The sequence below is a fragment of the Thalassophryne amazonica genome, chromosome 4 (genome assembly GCF_902500255.1).
Source record: "Thalassophryne amazonica chromosome 4, fThaAma1.1, whole genome shotgun sequence".
Taxonomy (NCBI): Eukaryota; Metazoa; Chordata; class Actinopteri; order Batrachoidiformes; family Batrachoididae; genus Thalassophryne; species Thalassophryne amazonica.
This window is the reverse complement of record NC_047106.1, coordinates 85,837,859-85,856,967: the sequence shown is the minus strand read 5'-3', so window position 1 is coordinate 85,856,967 and position 19,109 is coordinate 85,837,859. Positions and strand designations below refer to the sequence as shown.

The following is a 19,109-nucleotide window of genomic DNA, read 5'->3' as shown; positions in this document are numbered from 1 at the left end:
TCTACCATTTTGAAGCCTTTGTGGCAGGCAGATCACACTAGATATACACCAGTAGTTAGCCTGGCATGAGCAGTTTCAAAGCTGTGAGGCATATAGGGAGCTCATTATTAACGTGCAAAGTTGGTAGAAAACAGTTTTCATATGTGAAAAATTCACAAAAATTTCCAAACGCTGTAACTTTAAAAGTTTTCAAGATACAGATGTAATATTAGGCATTTCACCCTAACTTTGGAATGTGATTAACATATAAAATTGACAGAATAAAGCTGAGGGGTGACCTGGGAATTTTTTTCAAAACTGGGTGATTTCAGATGACCCTGCTGCTTCACTTTCTCTTTGCACGTCTTGTATGTGTTATTTATTGTTTCACTTGTTGATCTATGTTTGACGTCTTGCTGCAGTGCACCGCTTTTCTGTGCTGCTCCAATCGGCTCTTGTTGTTTTAACCTCACTTGTTGAGGAAATGTACGAGGTCTGTGATAAAACTAACATATCTTTTTATTTTTTTCAAAAACTATATGGATTTGAATCACGTGCGATTACATCAGACAACCTTGAACCCTCGTGCGCATGCATGTTTTTGTAATGAAAGAAATTAAATTTGTAATTTGTAATGAAAGAAAGTGCGGACGGGGCCGCGCGTCGGGACGCAGCCGGCGCAGTGCGGCGGCACAGGAAAAACACCTCCGTGTTGATAACCATTTGTAAAAACCAGGCGGCTTTTGATGGCTTTCAGTTGAGTGAGTATCTGAGAAATTGTTTAACAGCTGGACATGTTCCAACTTGTCCTTAAGGCTTCCAACAGAGGTGTTTTTCCTGTGGCGGCGTGCGGCGCCGGCTGTGTCCCAACGCGCGGACCCGTCCGCACTTTCTTTCATTACAAAATCTCCTTTAACAGTGGAATGTCCGGATAAACTGCTGATCCCGACCTCTTCTGAAAGTTCTCTGTTCTGTCACGACATCCTGGGTCAACAGAGGCTTAAATTTGGAAGCTTTCAGCTCGAAACAAGCAGACAGCGGCGGCTCAGGGCGCATCGCGACGTCCCGCTCCATGGGCAGTCCTTAAAGCGACAGCAACAGTCCATAATCTCTCATCAGCCGTTAAAATTTTCACAGAAAACCAGCTGAATTTCTTGAATGGTGTCCACTTCGATGTGCCTCACAGTTTTTGAAAAAATTTTGATCAAGCAAAGCGTCAGTCTCTCAGGAAGTTCTCAGACAAAGAGATTCCGATGGGAGGGGTGGACCACTCCTCACTCAAAGCCAGCCCACAGGCGAATGACGTAACCAACAGGCGTGAAAAAACTCTTGCATGCCCACGAGGGTTCAAGCTTGTCTGATGTAATTGCACGTGATTCAAATCCATATAGTTTTTGAAAAAAATAAAAAGGTCCGATACTTTTCTAACAGACCTCGTACAAATGGTAAACGGCCAGTTCCCTTACTGTAGCCTGGGGGTTCCCACATTGTTGGTCGGCCCTGTGACCCCCAAAACATGAATCTGCTGCAAATCGTGAATTATCCGCAAACCATAAATGAAAATTAATGCAAACTGTGAATATCTGCGAACCGTTAATGATTTTGCTGGAAACGTGAATAAAATTTCCCACAAAACATGAATGCAGGTCTCACAAAACGTAAGTCGCAAACGTAAATGTCATTCATGTTATATATTTCAGTTTAAGTAGTTTTACATGTCAGTTTGGGAATCAGTTACTTCAAGAAATGTTGATCGCAAACCCTATCTCCACAAAGATGTTTTATTTTCTTTTGGGGGGGAGGATGTCACTACACCTGGTGAGGTGTGTAGTTGAGCCCCGAGTGGGCTCACCTTTCTGGTGTCAAGTGCCCGGCCCCGCTGGGTGTGACCCGTTCTGGAGACAGTGGCAGGTGGGGAGTTTGAATGGGGCGGTACACCTGTCAAACGGTAACGCGCGTGAGTCAAGGGGTGGTACGAAGCCCCATGGTGCAGTGAAAGTGAGGGGCGTGCAGTCATTATCCCACAGATGGTAGCCTCACACCATTGACTCCTCAGCCAAGCACATATAGTACACCAAATCATGAAGAAATTCACGTGTTGCGAGATGTGCGTTTACATTTTGTGAGATATTTTTTCAGTATTCACGTTTTGTAATTCATGGTTTGTGGATAATTCATGATTTGGGGGTTAACAGTCCCCCTTTAGGGAGTGCAGTGCTGGTGCATGAGTGAACATCAATCAATCAATCAATCATTTTTTTTATATAGCGCCAAATCACAACAAACAGTTGCCCCAAGGCGCTTTATATTGTAAGGCAAGGCCATACAATAATTATGTAAAACCCCAACGGTCAAAACGACCCCCTGTGAGCAAGCACTTGGCTACAGTGGGAAGGAAAAACTCCCTTTTAACAGGAAGAAACCTCCAGCAGAACCAGGCTCAGGGAGGGGCAGTCTTCTGCTGGGACTGGTTGGGGCTGAGGGAGAGAACCAGGAAAAAGACATGCTGTGGAGGGGAGCAGAGATCGATCACTAATGATTAAATGCAGAGTGGTGCATACAGAGCAAAAAGAGAAAGAAACAGTGCATCATGGGAACCCCCCAGCAGTCTACGTCTATAGCAGCATAACTAAGGGATGGTTCAGGGTCACCTGATCCAGCCCTAACTATAAGCTTTAGCAAAAAGGAAAGTTTTAAGCCTAATCTTAAAAGTAGAGAGGGTGTCTGTCTCCCTGATCTGAATTTGGAGCTGGTTCCACAGGAGAGGAGCCTGAAAGCTGAAGGCTCTGCCTCCCATTCTACTCTTACAAACCCTAGGAACTACAAGTAAGCCTGCAGTCTGAGAGCGAAGCGCTCTATTGGGGTGATATGGTACTACGAGGTCCCTAAGATAAGATGGGACCTGATTATTCAAAACCTTATAAGTAAGAAGAAGAATTTTAAATTCTATTCTAGAATTAACAGGAAGCCAATGAAGAGAGGCCAATATGGGTGAGATATGCTCTCTCCTTCTAGTCCCCGTCAGTACTCTAGCTGCAGCATTTTGAATTAACTGAAGGCTTTTTAGGGAACTTTTAGGACAACCTGATAATAATGAATTACAATAGTCCAGCCTAGAGGAAATAAATGCATTAATTAGTTTTTCAGCATCACTCTGAGACAAGACCTTTCTGATTTTAGAGATATTGCGTAAATGCAAAAAAGCAGTCCTACATATTTGTTTAATATGCGCTTTGAATTACATATCCTGATCAAAAATGACTCCAAGATTTCTCACAGTATTACTAGAGGTCAGGGTAATGCCATCCAGAGTAAGGATCTGGTTAGACACCATGTTTCTAAGATTTGTGGGGCCAAGTACAATAACTTCAGTTTTATCTGAGTTTAAAAGCAGGAAATTAGAGGTCATCCATGTCTTTATGTCTGTAAGACAATCCTGCAGTTTAGCTAATTGGTGTGTGTCCTCTGGCTTCATGGATAGATAAAGCTGGGTATCATCTGCGTAACAATGAAAATTTAAGCAATACCGTCTAATAATACTGCCTAAGGGAAGCATGTATAAAGTGCATAAAATTGGTCCTAGCACAGAACCTTGTGGAACTCCATAATTAACTTTAGTCTGTGAAGAAGATTCCCCATTTACATGAACAAATTGTAATCTATTAGACAAATATGATTCAAACCACCGCAGCGCAGTGCCTTTAATACCTATGGCATGCTCTAATCTCTGTAATAAAATTTTATGGTCAACAGTATCAAAAGCAGCACTGAGGTCTAACAGAACAAGCACAGAGATGAGTCCACTGTCCGAGGCCATAAGATGATCATTTGTAACCTTCACTAATGCTGTACACATCTGTATCCAAATGAGGCTGATTCACCTCAGTGCCATGAAGAAAACTGTTTAGTCCACAATCTGAGCTAGAACTTTCAGCTGCCCCTGTTAAGTTCAGGGTCACCACATAGCACAAAGCACAAGTTTTACACCGGATGCCCTTCCTGATGCAACTTCATTGTTACCTGGAGAAACACACACAGCACTTGGTCTTCTGAAGAGATCTCCCATCCGAGTACTAATCAAGACCCACTGTGCTGTGCTCCTGGGATCTGACAGGATCAATGTTACACACAGCAGACTGACTGCTCTCAATTACAGACATTAATTCATATTTTTAAGAAGCATCATCTTGGTATCACTTAGATTTGGTTATCACTTTTAATATCCGTTTTTAAGACAACTAGTGACTTTCATTAGCTGACACAAGATACCAGATAGTGTAACATGTGCCATCTGTCTGAGTACTTTCACAGCTGAGCTGTGCAGCAGCGTTTGCTGTTAATGGCCAGTTTGTTGTTTTGAGTTCATTGCCTTACATTCCAAGTATTGTGTAGTTGTTTCTGCTGTTCACATAAAATAATTGAATTGTAATCAAACAGGCTGTTATTAGTTTGTCAGAATAGTACTGATCAGTTTTTACATTTGTTGATCTGTTGGATGTGCGGACGCATCTTTTATTAATCAAGACTATTTTAGATTTTTAACTGTAATGAACATTTTTTTACACCACTCATGCAAATACAAAACAGAACTAATAGACCTTTGGGCATGTCAGTCAGGCTGCAGGGATGTCTTGAGATGTTGGTGTTGTTGCTCAGAATCAGTTGTGTACAATTTAATATCACTTGCTACAGCTCAAAGACATTTAAAATTCCTTTAAAAAAACAAAAATCAATAGTGATGTGATGGATTGTATCTAGCGTTTTGACTGCTTGTTTTTCTGGCTTCCAGAGCCCAAACCCCTCCCTGACGTTCTGTGTCAAGACCCACGACCGGCTCTACTACATGGTCGCCCCTTCAGCGGAAGCCATGAGGATCTGGATGGATGTTATTGTGACTGGTGCTGAAGGATACACGCAGTTCATGAACTGAAAGATGTTGGTGACAGACGGTTTTCGGCAGGGACTCTCCCATCAGACACCGCCGGCTCTTCCTTCCTCTTGAGCCATGGAGGAGGAAATGCCGTGTTATAGTCATCATGCATTTTTTATCACACACATTTCCTTCACACAAATTGCATTTGGATTGAAAAAGGGAGGCCTCGGTTGGACACACCCATACACGCATGTATATAAACCAAATACCTGTCAGACACGTTAAAATGCCTGTTTTGCCAAATGGAGATCCTGTATGTTTTTGTATCGTTTCTTTTTTTTATTTTTACTTATTATTGAAAAAATTGCCAAATGACGTAATGCAAATGTTTGAGTTTTCCATCATGATTTTTCTGATTTTAGACAAAAAAGATTTAAAGAAATCTTTGATGAAAGGGTGTAATCTTTTATAAATTAATTTGAATGAATCTTATTCAAATGTGTAAATCTGTGTGAAATAACAGAAATGAGGCAGACTACAGAGGAAAATCTGTTACAGCGAAACACCTTCATCCAACACTACAAACCTCTGCTGTTCTGAAGATGAGTATGAAACAGTTTAAAAAAGTACTCCTGGTAATGTTATTCCTGGAAGTGACTGGAGATATTTGTTTAGGCTGTGACTGGTGCAGCTCAGGAGTTCAGTCTGCAGGTCAAACTACTCTTTGACCAACATGAGGTTTAGACAACACACACACAGATATTAAATAAATGACCGCTTTTAACTTGTAAACATTTTATTCTATTTTATTTTTGGCTGAATAATTTCTATGTATTTCCAGTCTTTCTGCTGAGCAAAACATCACTGAGTGAAAGAAAGATAAATTATTTATTCATTTGTCTTCTACACTTGTGGTATTTCCTGGTAGTTTTCATTTAAAGTAACTGCTAACTAGTTTCTGTCCTTACATTGTGTGAACTGGTTTATTTAGTTTGTTTGGCTTCTGACTTTCCATCGCATCATTGTGGACTGTAACATGAATTTTAAAAGTTTGATTGATTTAGGTTGGAAAGTAAACTTCAGTGAGGACTTTTCCTAATAATTAAATTAAGTTTTATTCGTCATAATTAAACCTGCAGGATTTTCATTTTCAAAAAGCTGGCTGATCAGATTAATAAATTGAAATAAGTCCTGAATTTGTGGTTGATGCAATAAAGTAATTAAAATGTGAGCTTGCTCACATTCTTTAGCGCCCCAACTTTTACATATGTCACACAAGTCCAAAATGAGCCTTTTCCAGCCCAGTTTGTGTTTACAGATTGGTATGTTTCCACATTCATAGATGTTGGAGTGTAAGGATTGTTAACAATCACCTTCAAACATATTTAACTGTTTTTAAAAGTTTATTAAAAGCTTTTTGTTGTTTTTTTTTTTTCCACACAAAGCCTTTAAACTAACCCTTATATTGGTCAAACCGTAGCACATACCATCTCAGTGAACTTTACAACAGTTGTATGTATGTGTTTGCTGTTATGCAGATGACGTGCACGTGTACAAAGGTTGTTTTTTTTTGCCAAGTAGCCGTGAGCTTACTTGATGACTACACAGCTGAAGAGCAGCCATCATCACTGCCAACCTACAGTAACAACCACTAGAGGGCGCTACAAATACAAAATCCCACAGGATGGACAACATGGACTAACACAACTCAGAACTGTGCCTTGACCTTGTGTCACTGATATCTGTGAGTCCAGCACATCCTCCCTGGGAGCTTCTGAATAAAAAAGTCACTTTATTTTTACTCAGTTCTGATGTAATATGGGGACACATTTGTAGGCTGCACTGTGGGATCATCTATCCGTAGTGTCCTTACAGGCAAAAATTGAAGTGCATTTGTCTGCTTTCATATACATTCATAGCTTAAATTTTTAAGAGAATTCCTGGTTTTCCACTTCTGATGTGGCATATTTGACTGTTGGCAGGCAGCATTAAAGAAAATGCTAACCATGGTTACCATTGACGTGAATTCAGAGATTAGTGTTAACATATGTGGCCATGGGAACAATAGAAAACACAAATAGTTGGCAGTTGACACTAAGTTTTAGGGACACATTTCTCACAGTCAATAGTGTGACTACAAATGATAACATCTATTGGTTAATGTATATGGCTGAATACGCCAGCGCTACTTGTGGTTAGCATTTTATAGTATGCCAAATGCTACATTTCAGCACTTATGTTGGATATAAATGTCTGTTTGAAATCTGTTAATTCCTGGAAAAATTTCACCTCTGTCATTGTAATATTTATTACCCTGAAAGCTTCTTAGGAATAGTCCTTGAGCGAGTGTCCCCAGATAGTTAACTCTTTGAGCAGATCAGTCAAAAATCAAGGTTGTCAAAATTATAGTCTACAAAAACTACATTTTCCAGGATGTGTACGTAACAAATAGGGCTTGAGAGACAATATAACACTGATATCAATCAAAGCATCACTTATCAAATGGAATGCATAAAGTTATGATGAGAGTATTATGGCCACACGCAGGGTATGCATCAACCGTCGATGCTTTTTTGTTGCGAAAAATTACTGGTTCACTGTCAATGTTCAACGCAATCACATTCTGAGTGTGCACATACATCATTACGTTAGGCTTAACATGTGCACCCATTGCCGCCACAATAACGTGCTTTCATTGTGAAGTACATTCAGGAAGTCGTGAATTAGTTGTATATCCTTAGTGTTAGCTATTTAAAATTAGCCTTGATCATCTAGTCTCTTTCACATTTCCACCTTTTAAAGAGAGTTGCTTATTTCCTTCTTAACATGACATTGCTCACTGATTGGCTAAGAATTCCTACATCACTACTGTATTTACATCATCATCATGACTTAGTTGCCCAGCCAGAACGGTGTTGAAGGAGAAAGTGATTTTGGATGTTCATAAAGCAAGACTCCATCACAAAGTACCATACGATTGAAAATAAAAACAATAAAAATGCGAACAGCCTTTAAGCTTTTGTCATGCAAAAAGTGCGTCCTCTGATGGTCACAGTCAGAAAGCACGTGTGTCATCAGTCCATTTTAGCCTCCTGTGGAGAAGGTTTGACAGATTGGAGTCAAGTCCAATGTAAAATGTGCCTCCGTCTGCGTCTTTATCTGGACCGACTCCACGTCTTAACAGCTTGTGTTCCAAACCAGGAATGACCTTTGAGTAAGATAGTTGTGACTAATCCTACAGATGTTGGCAGAAGTAAATATTGACAGGTTACCACTTAAAAAGTTTTTTTTTTTTTATTGGTACTAAACAGGCAGTGCTCATTCGTGCTACTTTTTTTGTAATTACTTTGGAGGAGGGAGTAATTTCTAGAAGAAGAAAAGTTATTTTTCAAAACCTGAGATCTGGATTACTTAACAGGAGCTTCACCTCACTGCAAAATACCCATTTATGATAACAACCTATCAAACTATAGTTATAGTACAAGTGACAGGACCTTAAAGACAAATGCTTTGTTTTCACAAGCTGCGTTTGGGTACAATGTGGATATTAGGACACTGCATGGCCTGTATTTCCTCTGTCACAGTGACAAATCAATAGCCACGTGTGTAATAAATCCACTCCAGCATCATGCTGACACACATCAGGTAATTACAAAAACAAGCACCTCGTCCTCACTGTGACCTGCATGCATGCAATCTGGAGACTGGAGCTTTAAAAGACTGTAAGTGCCCGGCCTCACTGGGTGTCTTTAATCCTTCATCGCTGCGTTGTAAATTTGAGTGGATACGGTTTTCACAGAGTGTAACGCTCGCTGTGATTTTGGAGCATGTGGAACTGTTGTTGGTGAAATAATGCTAATTTATGGTTGTGGTGCCTGAGGTAGTTATGTGTTACTTATTCAAGTGGAAAAAAAAAAAATGTTTAATATATTCTGCTCCCTTCGCCTTTAGTTTCCCTGCACAGATAACGTGTGCAAACCAAACTGTTCAACATGGGGAAGGCTGTTAAAATCCTGTCTGTTGAGAGTCAGTAGTATAGACGTTACTGTCACTGTGTTTGTTGAAAAGACTAAATGTACTGTAAAGATGCCTGAATGAAAATACACTATTCGAATGGAACAGTATTGTATGAGAAGTACAGTTTTTACTTATTTTTATTATTTAGAGAATTTGTCAGGTACATTGCAAATTGTATAATCATGTGTTCATATGATTTCTTTTTGTACTGGTACAGCAGAACACGTGCGTGCATGCACACACACACGTCTGCTTTTTTTATTTTTGAATCCCTTAAAATCAGATATTTCACACACACAAGAAATACTTGGACCATACTGTTTTATTGGTTCCCTATAAGTGTCACAAATTGCTTTCACAAATGAATAAAATGAATTTTGTCTTTAAAAATAAGCATTTGTGACTTTTGCCTGGAGTTCTTCAGTTCACCTTCACACAAGCAGACCGATTAAAGGAAAGTGTTTATTCTACCATTATACACATGGAATCCACAACTACAAACATTTGAAAGAGCTAATTTAAAAAAAACAAAACAAAAAAAAAACACAGCTTTCTAAGAATGAAATGCAGATCTAGAATTTTGTTTGACACAATGATTCTCCAAACTATTAAAGGAAAGGAAAGGAAGGTGTGCTGGCATCAGTCAGGATTCCTGCTGAGGTTTAATGGCTTCTTGAAGTTATCTGTAGAAAAAAAAACACACACAAAAGCAAATTCATTCACATTTACTGGTGTCACATTTTAAACAGCAACATTTTAGAAGAAAATTCACAAATATTCTAAGCTTACTTGTCTGGTAGTTATTTGCTTTTTGGCAGCAGGTCCAGACCTACATCATACCACAACAAAGAAGTAATGAAGTCACTGCAGGAGGTAAAAGTATTTCAGCACAGAGTTTAAGACGTATTACTTACGCTCTGCACAAGGTGAGGTGTAATCAGCCACAGCTTCATCACCTGCAGACAGACACAGAACAGCGACAAGCACAGTAAGAATCAGCCAGTCTGCAGTTGAGTATCAGGTGACTGAGTACCCAGTTGTAGAGTACTGGGTTATTGACAACTAGGTTACTGTGTACTGAGTTACTATATACAATTATAGACTTGATTTCAGTGTACCCGTGATTATGTGGACCTGGTCAGGAAGGTCCACATAATCACGGGTACACTGAAATCAAAAGTCTATAACTGCTTTATTAGATGGTAAACAAGAAAATTGGGAGTTTGTCAAACATACTAAAACTGAAAAATCAAACTCAAGTTTCAATTCTTTATTATTACTGTCATACTGCACCAACAGACATCCCATCGATCGACTGGAGATGCCTCCGTGATGAAGAGTCATCAGGCTTTTTTCTTATAAAGTTCGCCATTTGCCTGTCTAGCTTCTGCGTAAAATCGAGTCAAGCATCCGTTTGTCATAAGTTTCAAAGCTGGGCACATGTCCCTTTTCAGTGACGTACTTGCGAAACAGGTTGGCTGCTGACTGTGTATTTTTCCTCCTTTATCTTTTTGCTGTAAAATTCATTTAAGTCAGCATCACTAACAGACGCAAACCTGTCTTCTGCCATCTTGTCAACAAACTCACAGCCAAAGTAGGCACTGTATCGTGTGGTTGTTATTGATAGAGGGCATCGCTCGAATAGCTAGCACTACGCAGCACGCGAGGTGTACTCGTTTCGCACGCGCAGTCTACTCGGCTCCACCAGCGTCAGCTCGGCATGTGGTACAGCTCAGAAAGGGGCGAATGGGCCAATCAGAAGTTGGAAAAATCCCATACCATATAATAATGTACTGGGTTGTAGAGCACCGGGTTGCTGAGTTCTAGTCACTGAGTACCAGGTAGCAGAGCACCAGGGTACTGGGTACTGGCTGTATTAGGTCAAAGCACACAAAATGCGTGCACGCCATTTAATATTTGAGACATTGATTTTCCTTTATCAATTTATACATTATGGAAAATGTAAATCCAATTGAGTTTCAGACACACTTTGTGACGCCATTTTCACAAATGTCTTATCACGTTTTTGTTGACGTGACTTGCTATGCATGTGCATGCTTGGTGAACTGTGGAGTGTCTTACTGGTAGAATGTGATTAAAGACCAGAATGTGAAGTGTCTGAAGCTGTCGTGATTCAGGATGTTGTTACTTCCAGTAACAACAGGAAGGGAAGATGAGGCGGAGCGGAAGAAGATGATCTTACTTATTTGGTAGTAGTCGTACACTTTGACCACAGCTGGTTTGAGGTTTTTCACAGGCACATCCTCCTCCAAGTCCACACAGTATACATTTATCTCATCCTTCCGTAGCTGAAAACACACACAGACAAATTCTGTCCAATGGTTCAATAAAACAGATCAGATCTAGGCTCAGCTTTACCGTGTGCCTTGTTTTTTTTTTATCCTCCTCTGCAAAAGACAAAATTGCACTATGCACAGTTTGTCCAGCCACAGAAGCCTATAACCCTTTCAAAGTTGTTAGGGTATTTTGTTGGCTACTCCTAACCCACTTACCATACAGTAGCATACTGTTAGTATTTTTTACCAAACTGTATTTCTTAATGACTGATGATTCAATGACTTGAACTGTTCATGTATCCATCCCCTGACTTGTCTACAGACATCTGGCTGTAAAAATAACGATTTACACGAACAATAATAACATGAACAACAGTTCTGAACTCTGAAAATGGACACAATCTTTCTGTTAAACTCCTTGAAATAAATCTGAAATCACGTTTTGATTGTATTTTCTTCTTTGGGGGGGGGGGGGGCTTGGTTTGACATATTTTATATGCTTGTTGCATCATGAAAAAGTGTTTCTTAGTAAGCCTGTACATAATGATTTCATAACATCAAACCAATCTTCAGGAAAACAGCATTAATTCCTTTTTATGACTGTTTATAGATACATCATCACATGCACACACTGAATTTCCCTTACCAAAAAATAGTACTGATAAGTATATAAAAACTGGAAGTATACTTGAAACATACTTGCATGTACTACTTTTTGGTAAGGGTTGTCAGGTGCTTCCTACCTCGTCTAAGTAGATGTTGATGAATCCTTCGTCTATGTCGACACGTTTGACCGAACGGCCCATCTTCAGCTACAACACCACAGCACAAACAACACTCAGCATGAAAATATGACAGTGTGTGTGAGAGAGGCAGACAATATGTTGTTACAGGATGAAAATAACTTGTTTTTAGTGTCTCTGTGGTAAACTGATGATAAACTGACCGTCTTAATGGAGCTCTTGTCCACGATGTATCCAGAGAGCAGTTTGATGTTGATGATGACCATGTTGGTTTCTGCTCTCTTGCCCTGATACCTGCAATCACATAGCAACAGTCACAAACACATCCTGACGCACTAACTCTGAGGCGCCACTTCAGCCGTGTGTGTGTGTGTGTGTATATATGTGTACTCATCTTTCTGCACAGAACTACATGTTGGCACCCATGAAAGCAGCCTGGATACCTCACATTCATTCATTCACTTTCTATGCCCCCTTACGCCAATCATGGGTTGTGGGGGGGCTGGAGCCTATCCCAGACTTTCACACTAGCTCCCACACCTACGGTCAATTTAGTCACCAATTCACCAAACCAGCATGTCTGTGGAAGTGGGAGGAAGACGGAGCACCCAGAGGGAACCCAGGCAACCATGCAAACTCCACACACAAAGGTCAAGGTGGGACGCAATCCCATGACCTTGCTGTGATGCAACAGTGTTAACCACTAAGTCACTGAGGGGCATCCTTACCAGATGCCCGGCTCTACTCCGAGCTCCCCACGGATGACTGAGCTTCTCACCCTATCTCTAAGGGAGACACAATCAACCAACAGTGCACAAATATGAAACAAAACATCCAACAGTGATCCTCTGAGGGCAAAGTCAACTTTGAGGAAAATGTCCATTTTTGTCTCCCCTTATCAAAACGTCTTTTTGGTGAGGGTTTTTCCACTTGGGGTCACCACAGTAGATCCATAATAGATCTACATGTTGATTTGGCACAACTTGTATGTCACGTGCCCTTCCTGACGCAACTCCACATTACATGCAGAGTGGGCATGAACTGAGAATTTCCTGCTCTAAAAACAAGTGCATGAACTGCTTAGCCATCATGGTGCCCAAAGTTAAATTTTACCTACAAGTACACCTTTTGTTTGGTTTAGTCCCAAGAATTATTGAAATAGTACACTGACGAATATAGTACTTTCAAGTCTTCTTTTTAAGAAAAGCCTCCTCTACACCACTTCATCATGAAGCTGTATAGCTGGTGATACAATGTTCAAAACTTGCACAATGCGTAATTTCTTCAGTCACAGTCACTTATAACTTCTTCAGAGTTGTCTGGGTGTCTTGGTGTCTTTACTCACTAGTCTCCTTGTGTGATCACTCAGTTTTTGAGAACTCTATTCTCCAGATATCCCTAGACTTTATGATTTTTTTTTTTTTTTAGATTCTGTCTCTCACAGTTGAAGTGTACCTACGATAAAAAATTACAGCCCTCTCAATTCTGTGTAGGTGGGAAAACTTATAAATAAATATTTGCCTCATTATATATACATATATATATACATACATATATACATACATACATACATACATATACATACATATATACATATATACATACATACATACACACATATATACATACATACATATACACATACATACATACATACATATACACATACGAGGTCTGTCCGTAAACTATAGATCCTTTTTATTTTTTGCAAAACTGTATGGATTTGAATCACATGTGATTGCATCAGCCAAGGTTGAACCCTCGTGCGCATGCGTGAGTTTCCCCACGCCTGTCGGTGACGTCATTCGCCTGTGGGCGGAGCGCTCCACCCCCCCTCGTCGGATTTTTTCTTGTGAGAAAATGGCCGAATGCTTGGAGCAGCGTTACTGCATTAAATTCTGCCAGAAACGTGGCGACAGCCAAGCAGAAACTATTCGAAAAATCCAAACAGCTTTCGGGAGATGAAGCCATGAGCAGCACACGGATTAAGGAGCGGTACAACCGGTTTAAAGACGGGCGCGTAACGGTGGAGAGCGAGCCGCGCTCCGGTCGGCCATCAACGAGCCGAAATGACGAGATCGTTTCCAAAGTGCACGCTGTGGTTATGCGGGATCGTCGCTTGACTGTCCGAGAAATTGCTGAGGAAGTGGACATTAGCAAGACTTCGGCACATTCCATCATAACGGACGATTTGGGCATGAAACAAGTGGCGGCGAAGTTTGTGCCGAGGTTGCTGATGGCGGAGCAAAAGCACCTCCGTGTGGAAGTCTCACAGGACATGCTGGACTCCATTGACACTGATCCCAGCTTTATGGACACCATAATCACCAGAGATGAGTCCTGGGTGTACGGGTACGACCCGGAAACCAAATTTCAGCCGTCACAGTGGAAGCATTCCATGTCGCCAAGACCGAAGAAGGCGCGCCAAGTGCGCAGCAACATCAAGGTAATGCTGACTGTTTTTTTTTACTCCCGTGGTGTGGTACACCACGAGTACGCACCACAGGGTCAAACAGTAACAAAGGAGTATTACAGGGATGTCCTCCGTCGTCTACGTGATAGTGTGCGGCGCAAGAGACCGGAGTTGTGAGCCGGAGGAAACTGGCGCCTCCACCACGACAACGCGCCAGCTCATTCCTCTCATTTAATTTAGACTTATTTGACCAAAAACCAGACTCCGGTGGTTCAACAGGCGCCTTACTCCCCTGACATGACCCCTTGTGACTTTTGGCTCTTCCCAAAACTTAAAATATCATTAAAAGGAACCCGATTTGAGACAAGAGAGGACATTATGGCTGCGATGACGGCGGAGCTGCGCGCCATCCCGAAAAAGGCGTTTTTGGAATGCTTCCAACAGTGACGACAATGCTGGGAGAAGTGTGTGGAGAACCAAGGAGAGTACTTCGAGGGTGATTAGGTTTCCAACCCTCCAAGTAAGCCAGTTTTTTTTTCCCAGCCAATGGTCCGATACTTTTTGGACAGACCTCGTATAGACACACACATGAAGATATTTAGCTTTCACATTACAATGGCTCAGGTTTATTTTGCAGTATTTCACATGTACAGCATTTTATTTAGCAGGATTTGTGTGTATTTCCTGTCCCGAGAGTGGAGCCACTACCAGAAGCGTCCCCATGCCTGTGAAAATTTCAGGCTGAAGTACGAGTATATGTAGACCTTTGCTTGCTCTTTAAAACACACCCACTATGCCCATCTGTGGTGTGACACGCTCACAGTGTCTCTGGGAGAAAGGAGGGGACGTGGTGTATTTTTGACTGCAACATCTCTTTTTAAGACATATAATGAACTATAAACTGTGGTGGCCTTGGTGGCCACCAGGCAGAGGCTTTGCAAAGAGAAGAAACAGATGAACATGCTCATTTTAAGCTACATAGGGTGAATAAGAAGTCTGCAGGTCATAGAGCTTTCTCTTATCATGCCCCTGTTCTGTGGAATGATCTCCCTGCATCAATAAAACAGTTAGATTCTGTGGAGACTTTCAAGTCCAGACTTAAGACGCACTTATTTTCCCTTTCGTATGGCTAGTAGATTCGCATAATATAGTTCTGCGCTTTTTATTCTTTTAATTCATTTTATTAGTAAACGGAGTGTGCCGCGGCCTCAACTTTACCTAAATTCTGGGTCTTTAAGTGAAGTTTAGGGCTAGTGGCCGGTGGACACCTTAGTATCCTGTTTTTCTTGTTGGTTAATGCTGACAAATTATACTGTATTTCTTGTCTTTCTGATGCCTGATTCTGTTTTTTCTCTCCGTTTAAGGTGCAGCTCCTTCCAGAGATAGGTGTGGTATTTGTGCTGAAAACCCTCCTGTCCTGTGCACCAACAGCATTTCTTGTATATTCATTTTGTGAATTGTTCTGTAAATTGTGTCTGTTGCATGGCCCAAGCAGAGGGTCACCCCTTTGAGTCTGTTCTGCTTGAGGTTTCTTCCTCAGAGGGAGTTTCTCCTTACCACTGCTGCTCTGGGGGTTAGTCAGGTTAGATCTTACTTGTGTGAAGCGCCTTGAGGCAACTCTGTTATGATTTGGTGCTATATAAATGAAAATAAATTGAAATTGAAAATTGAAATACATGTAACTTAAAAAACACACATGTAGAGAGACATGGAGAGAAAGAAGAAGCGCCTGCTGGCAACCTTGAGCAGTTAATTCTAGACTCACTGCTGATCGTTGTATTGATGACACACAGTACCTGACTTCCAGACAGAGGTGGAGCTCCGGCCTGGTGAGGTTACATTTGGCTGTGGTGTTAGAGGAGATACTGAACGTAGAGAAGTCGGGAGGAGGAGGGATGTTGTAATGCATGGAGATCTGCACAAATCACATTAGAATGCTGTGTAACATCATTGACAAAGAGCTGGCTGGAGGTCAGCAGATGACCTGTAAGAATTCTTCACTGTTAAGGTCAAAGGAGTAATACTACATTTTGAAAGGAGATGTAGCTTCAGCTAAAGGTAGTAAAAATTAAAATGCATAAGTAAGAAGAAGAAAAAAGTCTGAAAAATTATTTAGTAGGACATTTTAATTTTTCATTTATGTTACACTGATTATGAGCCTCTTTTGCATTGGTCCTCTGTTTGGATTGAACACACTGAACTGAAATATCTGTCTGGGACACAAAATGTCAGGAGTTTCTATATATGTTCATGCTGTGCTTTGTAAACATTTTAGGCACATTTGTTCATTCTTCAATCAACAACTCCCATTTTCACACACATACTCCATCTTTCTCCAACTGACTTTCATTCACCTTCTCTTCAGAGTGTATCACCACATCTCCAGGCTTATCTCAAGCTGCTCTGTCCTCTCACTACAGATCACAATGTCACCTATATATCATCATAGTCCATAGAGACTCCTATCTGACCTTGTCCATCAATCTATGCATTGGAAACAAGAAAGGGTTCACAGCCCATCCTTGATGTAATCCCACTTCCATCTTAAATACATCAGTCATACCAACACATAACTTCTGTCATACATATTCTTGTACTATGCATCTACCATTCACAGTGCTTCACTTTTTCCACATTTTGTTTTGTTTAGCCTTATTCCAAATTGGACCAAATTCATTTTTCCCTCAAAATTCTACTCACAACACCCCATAATGACAACATGAATTTTTTTTTTTTTTTTTTTGCAAATTTATTAAAGATAAAAAACTAAGAAATCACATGTACTCACACAGCCTTTGCCATGAAGCTCAAAACTGAGCTCAGGTGCATCCTGTTTACCCTGATCATCCTTGAGATGTTTCTATAGCTTAACTGGAGCCCACCTGGGGTAAAGCCAGTTGATTGGACATGATTTGGAAAGACAAACACCTGTCTGCATATAAATTTCCACATTTGACATATAATGTCAGTACATGTCAGAGCACAAACCAAGCATGAAGTCAAAGTAATTGTCTGTAGACCTCAGAGACAGGATTTTCTCAAGTTACAAATCTGGGGAAGGGTACAGAAAATTTTCTGCTGCTTTGAAGGTTACAATGAGCACAGTGGCCTCCATCATAAAACAATTAATTTCATCCATTTTGGTATAAGGCTATAACATAAAATGTGGAAAAATGGGAAGTGCTATGAATACTTTTGGGATGCACCATGCATATCCTGCACCACCCTCGCATACTTCTCTGCCACTATAGGTGTCCACAGCTCTTCTCTTGGCACCCTGTCATAAGCTTTCTCTAAATCTACTAATACACATTGTAAATCTTTCTGGCCTTTTCTATACATCTCCATCAGTACTATCAGAGAAAACATTGCATCTGTAATGCTCTCTCAGCATGAAACCATATTGCTGCTCACAAAGCTTCACCTATTTTCTAAGCCTAGCTTCTACTACTCTTTCCCATAACTTCATGCTGTGGCCGATCAGCTTTATGTCTCTGTAGTTACTGCAGTTCTGCACATCACCTTTATTCTTAAAAATAGGAACCGGCACACTTCATATCCACTCCTCAGGTATCCTCTCATTTTCCAAGATGTTATTAAACATTATTATCACTTTACCGGGGCATTGCTAAGCCGGTATTGTAGATTTACGTTGACGGTATCTGGCTATACCCGCCCGCTGTGCGTAAACAAATGACATCATAGCGCGCGCGCAGCCCAAGAAATGTCTGTAGAGGGGGGAAAAAAACTGTCCGCAGAGGAAAAGATTAAAAGGCGAGAAGTGTGTTTTGGTCCCAATATGGACATTCCGGATGATTTTCTCATGGATAGGTCGACAATGAACAGCAGCAGCCAGCTTGATGAGGACGCACTGCTGAATTTCAACAGCAGCGCACGCGCCAGGCGGCAGAAACTAAGTGAGCCAACTTTTTATGTACGCATTACGTGTTGTGTATCTCAGTAAAAAGTGATAATAATGCAAATAACATGCTTTTGTCGTGTGGCATGCATTTTCTGCATCCCTCCGTTCACTGTCAGTCGCCCAAAATGACAGCTATTCGCCCGAGTTAGACGAGGGACCAACTACCTTTCCACTCTTCATCCTTTATAGCTCCCCTCACTTCAGCCTTACTCATCTCTTGCATTTCCTGATTTAGTCTCACCACATCATCCAGCCGTTTCTCTCTCTCATTTACTTCATTCATCACCTTTTTAAAATACTTCCTCCATCAGTTCAACTTCTGCTTACCATCTGCATACTTTACCACCCTAACCTGCTGCACATCTTTTCCAGCTTGGTCCCTTAGTCTGGCCAATTGGTACAAGTCCTTTCCTCCTTCCTTAGTGTTTAAATTCTGGTAATGCTCACTATATGCCTTTTCCTTAGCCTTTGCCACTTCTCTTTCACCTTATGCCACATCTCACTGTACTCCTGTCTAGTTTTTTCTTCTCTCAAACTATTCCAATTTTTGCTATTGCTCCTCATTCCCTGTATTTCTTCATTCCACAACCAAGTCTCCTTGGCTTCCGTCCACTGTCCAGATGTCATGTACCTTCCTAGCTGCCTCCCTCACCACATCTGCAGTACTTTTTCCCATTTGTCTAAAATCACCTCATCTCCATCCAATGTCTGTCTCACATCCTCACTAAATTCACAACAGTCTTCTTCTTTTGGGTTCAATCATCTGATCCTTGTTCAGTTCTCACTCTTGTCCTCTTCTTCATATCTAAAGTCATCCTACAAACGGCCAGCAGATGCTCTCACTACCTCACAGTCTTGATTTTCT

General features: G+C 40.9%; 2 protein-coding genes across 6 annotated transcripts in view; one reads left to right on the top strand and one right to left on the bottom strand.

The window, feature by feature from the left end:
- The window catches only part of phldb1b (pleckstrin homology-like domain, family B, member 1b), a 439,803-nt gene extending 430,526 nt beyond the window's left edge, over window positions 1-9,277 (top strand). For all 3 annotated transcript variants that reach the window (XM_034168200.1, XM_034168199.1, XM_034168201.1), the window contains one exon: window positions 4,769-9,277. In XM_034168200.1, coding sequence (XP_034024091.1) covers window positions 4,769-4,909 — 141 coding nt within the window. In that variant the 3' untranslated portion in view covers window positions 4,910-9,277. The remainder of the gene's footprint in view (window positions 1-4,768) is intronic.
- LOC117508439 (alpha-2-macroglobulin) overlaps window positions 9,174-19,109 on the bottom strand; it is a 93,876-nt gene continuing 83,940 nt past the window's right edge. For all 3 annotated transcript variants that reach the window (XM_034168202.1, XM_034168203.1, XM_034168204.1), the window contains 7 exons: window positions 16,119-16,237; window positions 12,113-12,203; window positions 11,910-11,978; window positions 11,073-11,178; window positions 9,784-9,825; window positions 9,659-9,698; window positions 9,174-9,552 (listed from right to left, as the gene is read on the bottom strand). In XM_034168202.1, coding sequence (XP_034024093.1) covers window positions 9,670-9,698; window positions 9,784-9,825; window positions 11,073-11,178; window positions 11,910-11,978; window positions 12,113-12,203; window positions 16,119-16,237 — 456 coding nt within the window. In that variant the 3' untranslated portion in view covers window positions 9,174-9,552; window positions 9,659-9,669. The remainder of the gene's footprint in view (window positions 9,553-9,658; window positions 9,699-9,783; window positions 9,826-11,072; window positions 11,179-11,909; window positions 11,979-12,112; window positions 12,204-16,118; window positions 16,238-19,109) is intronic.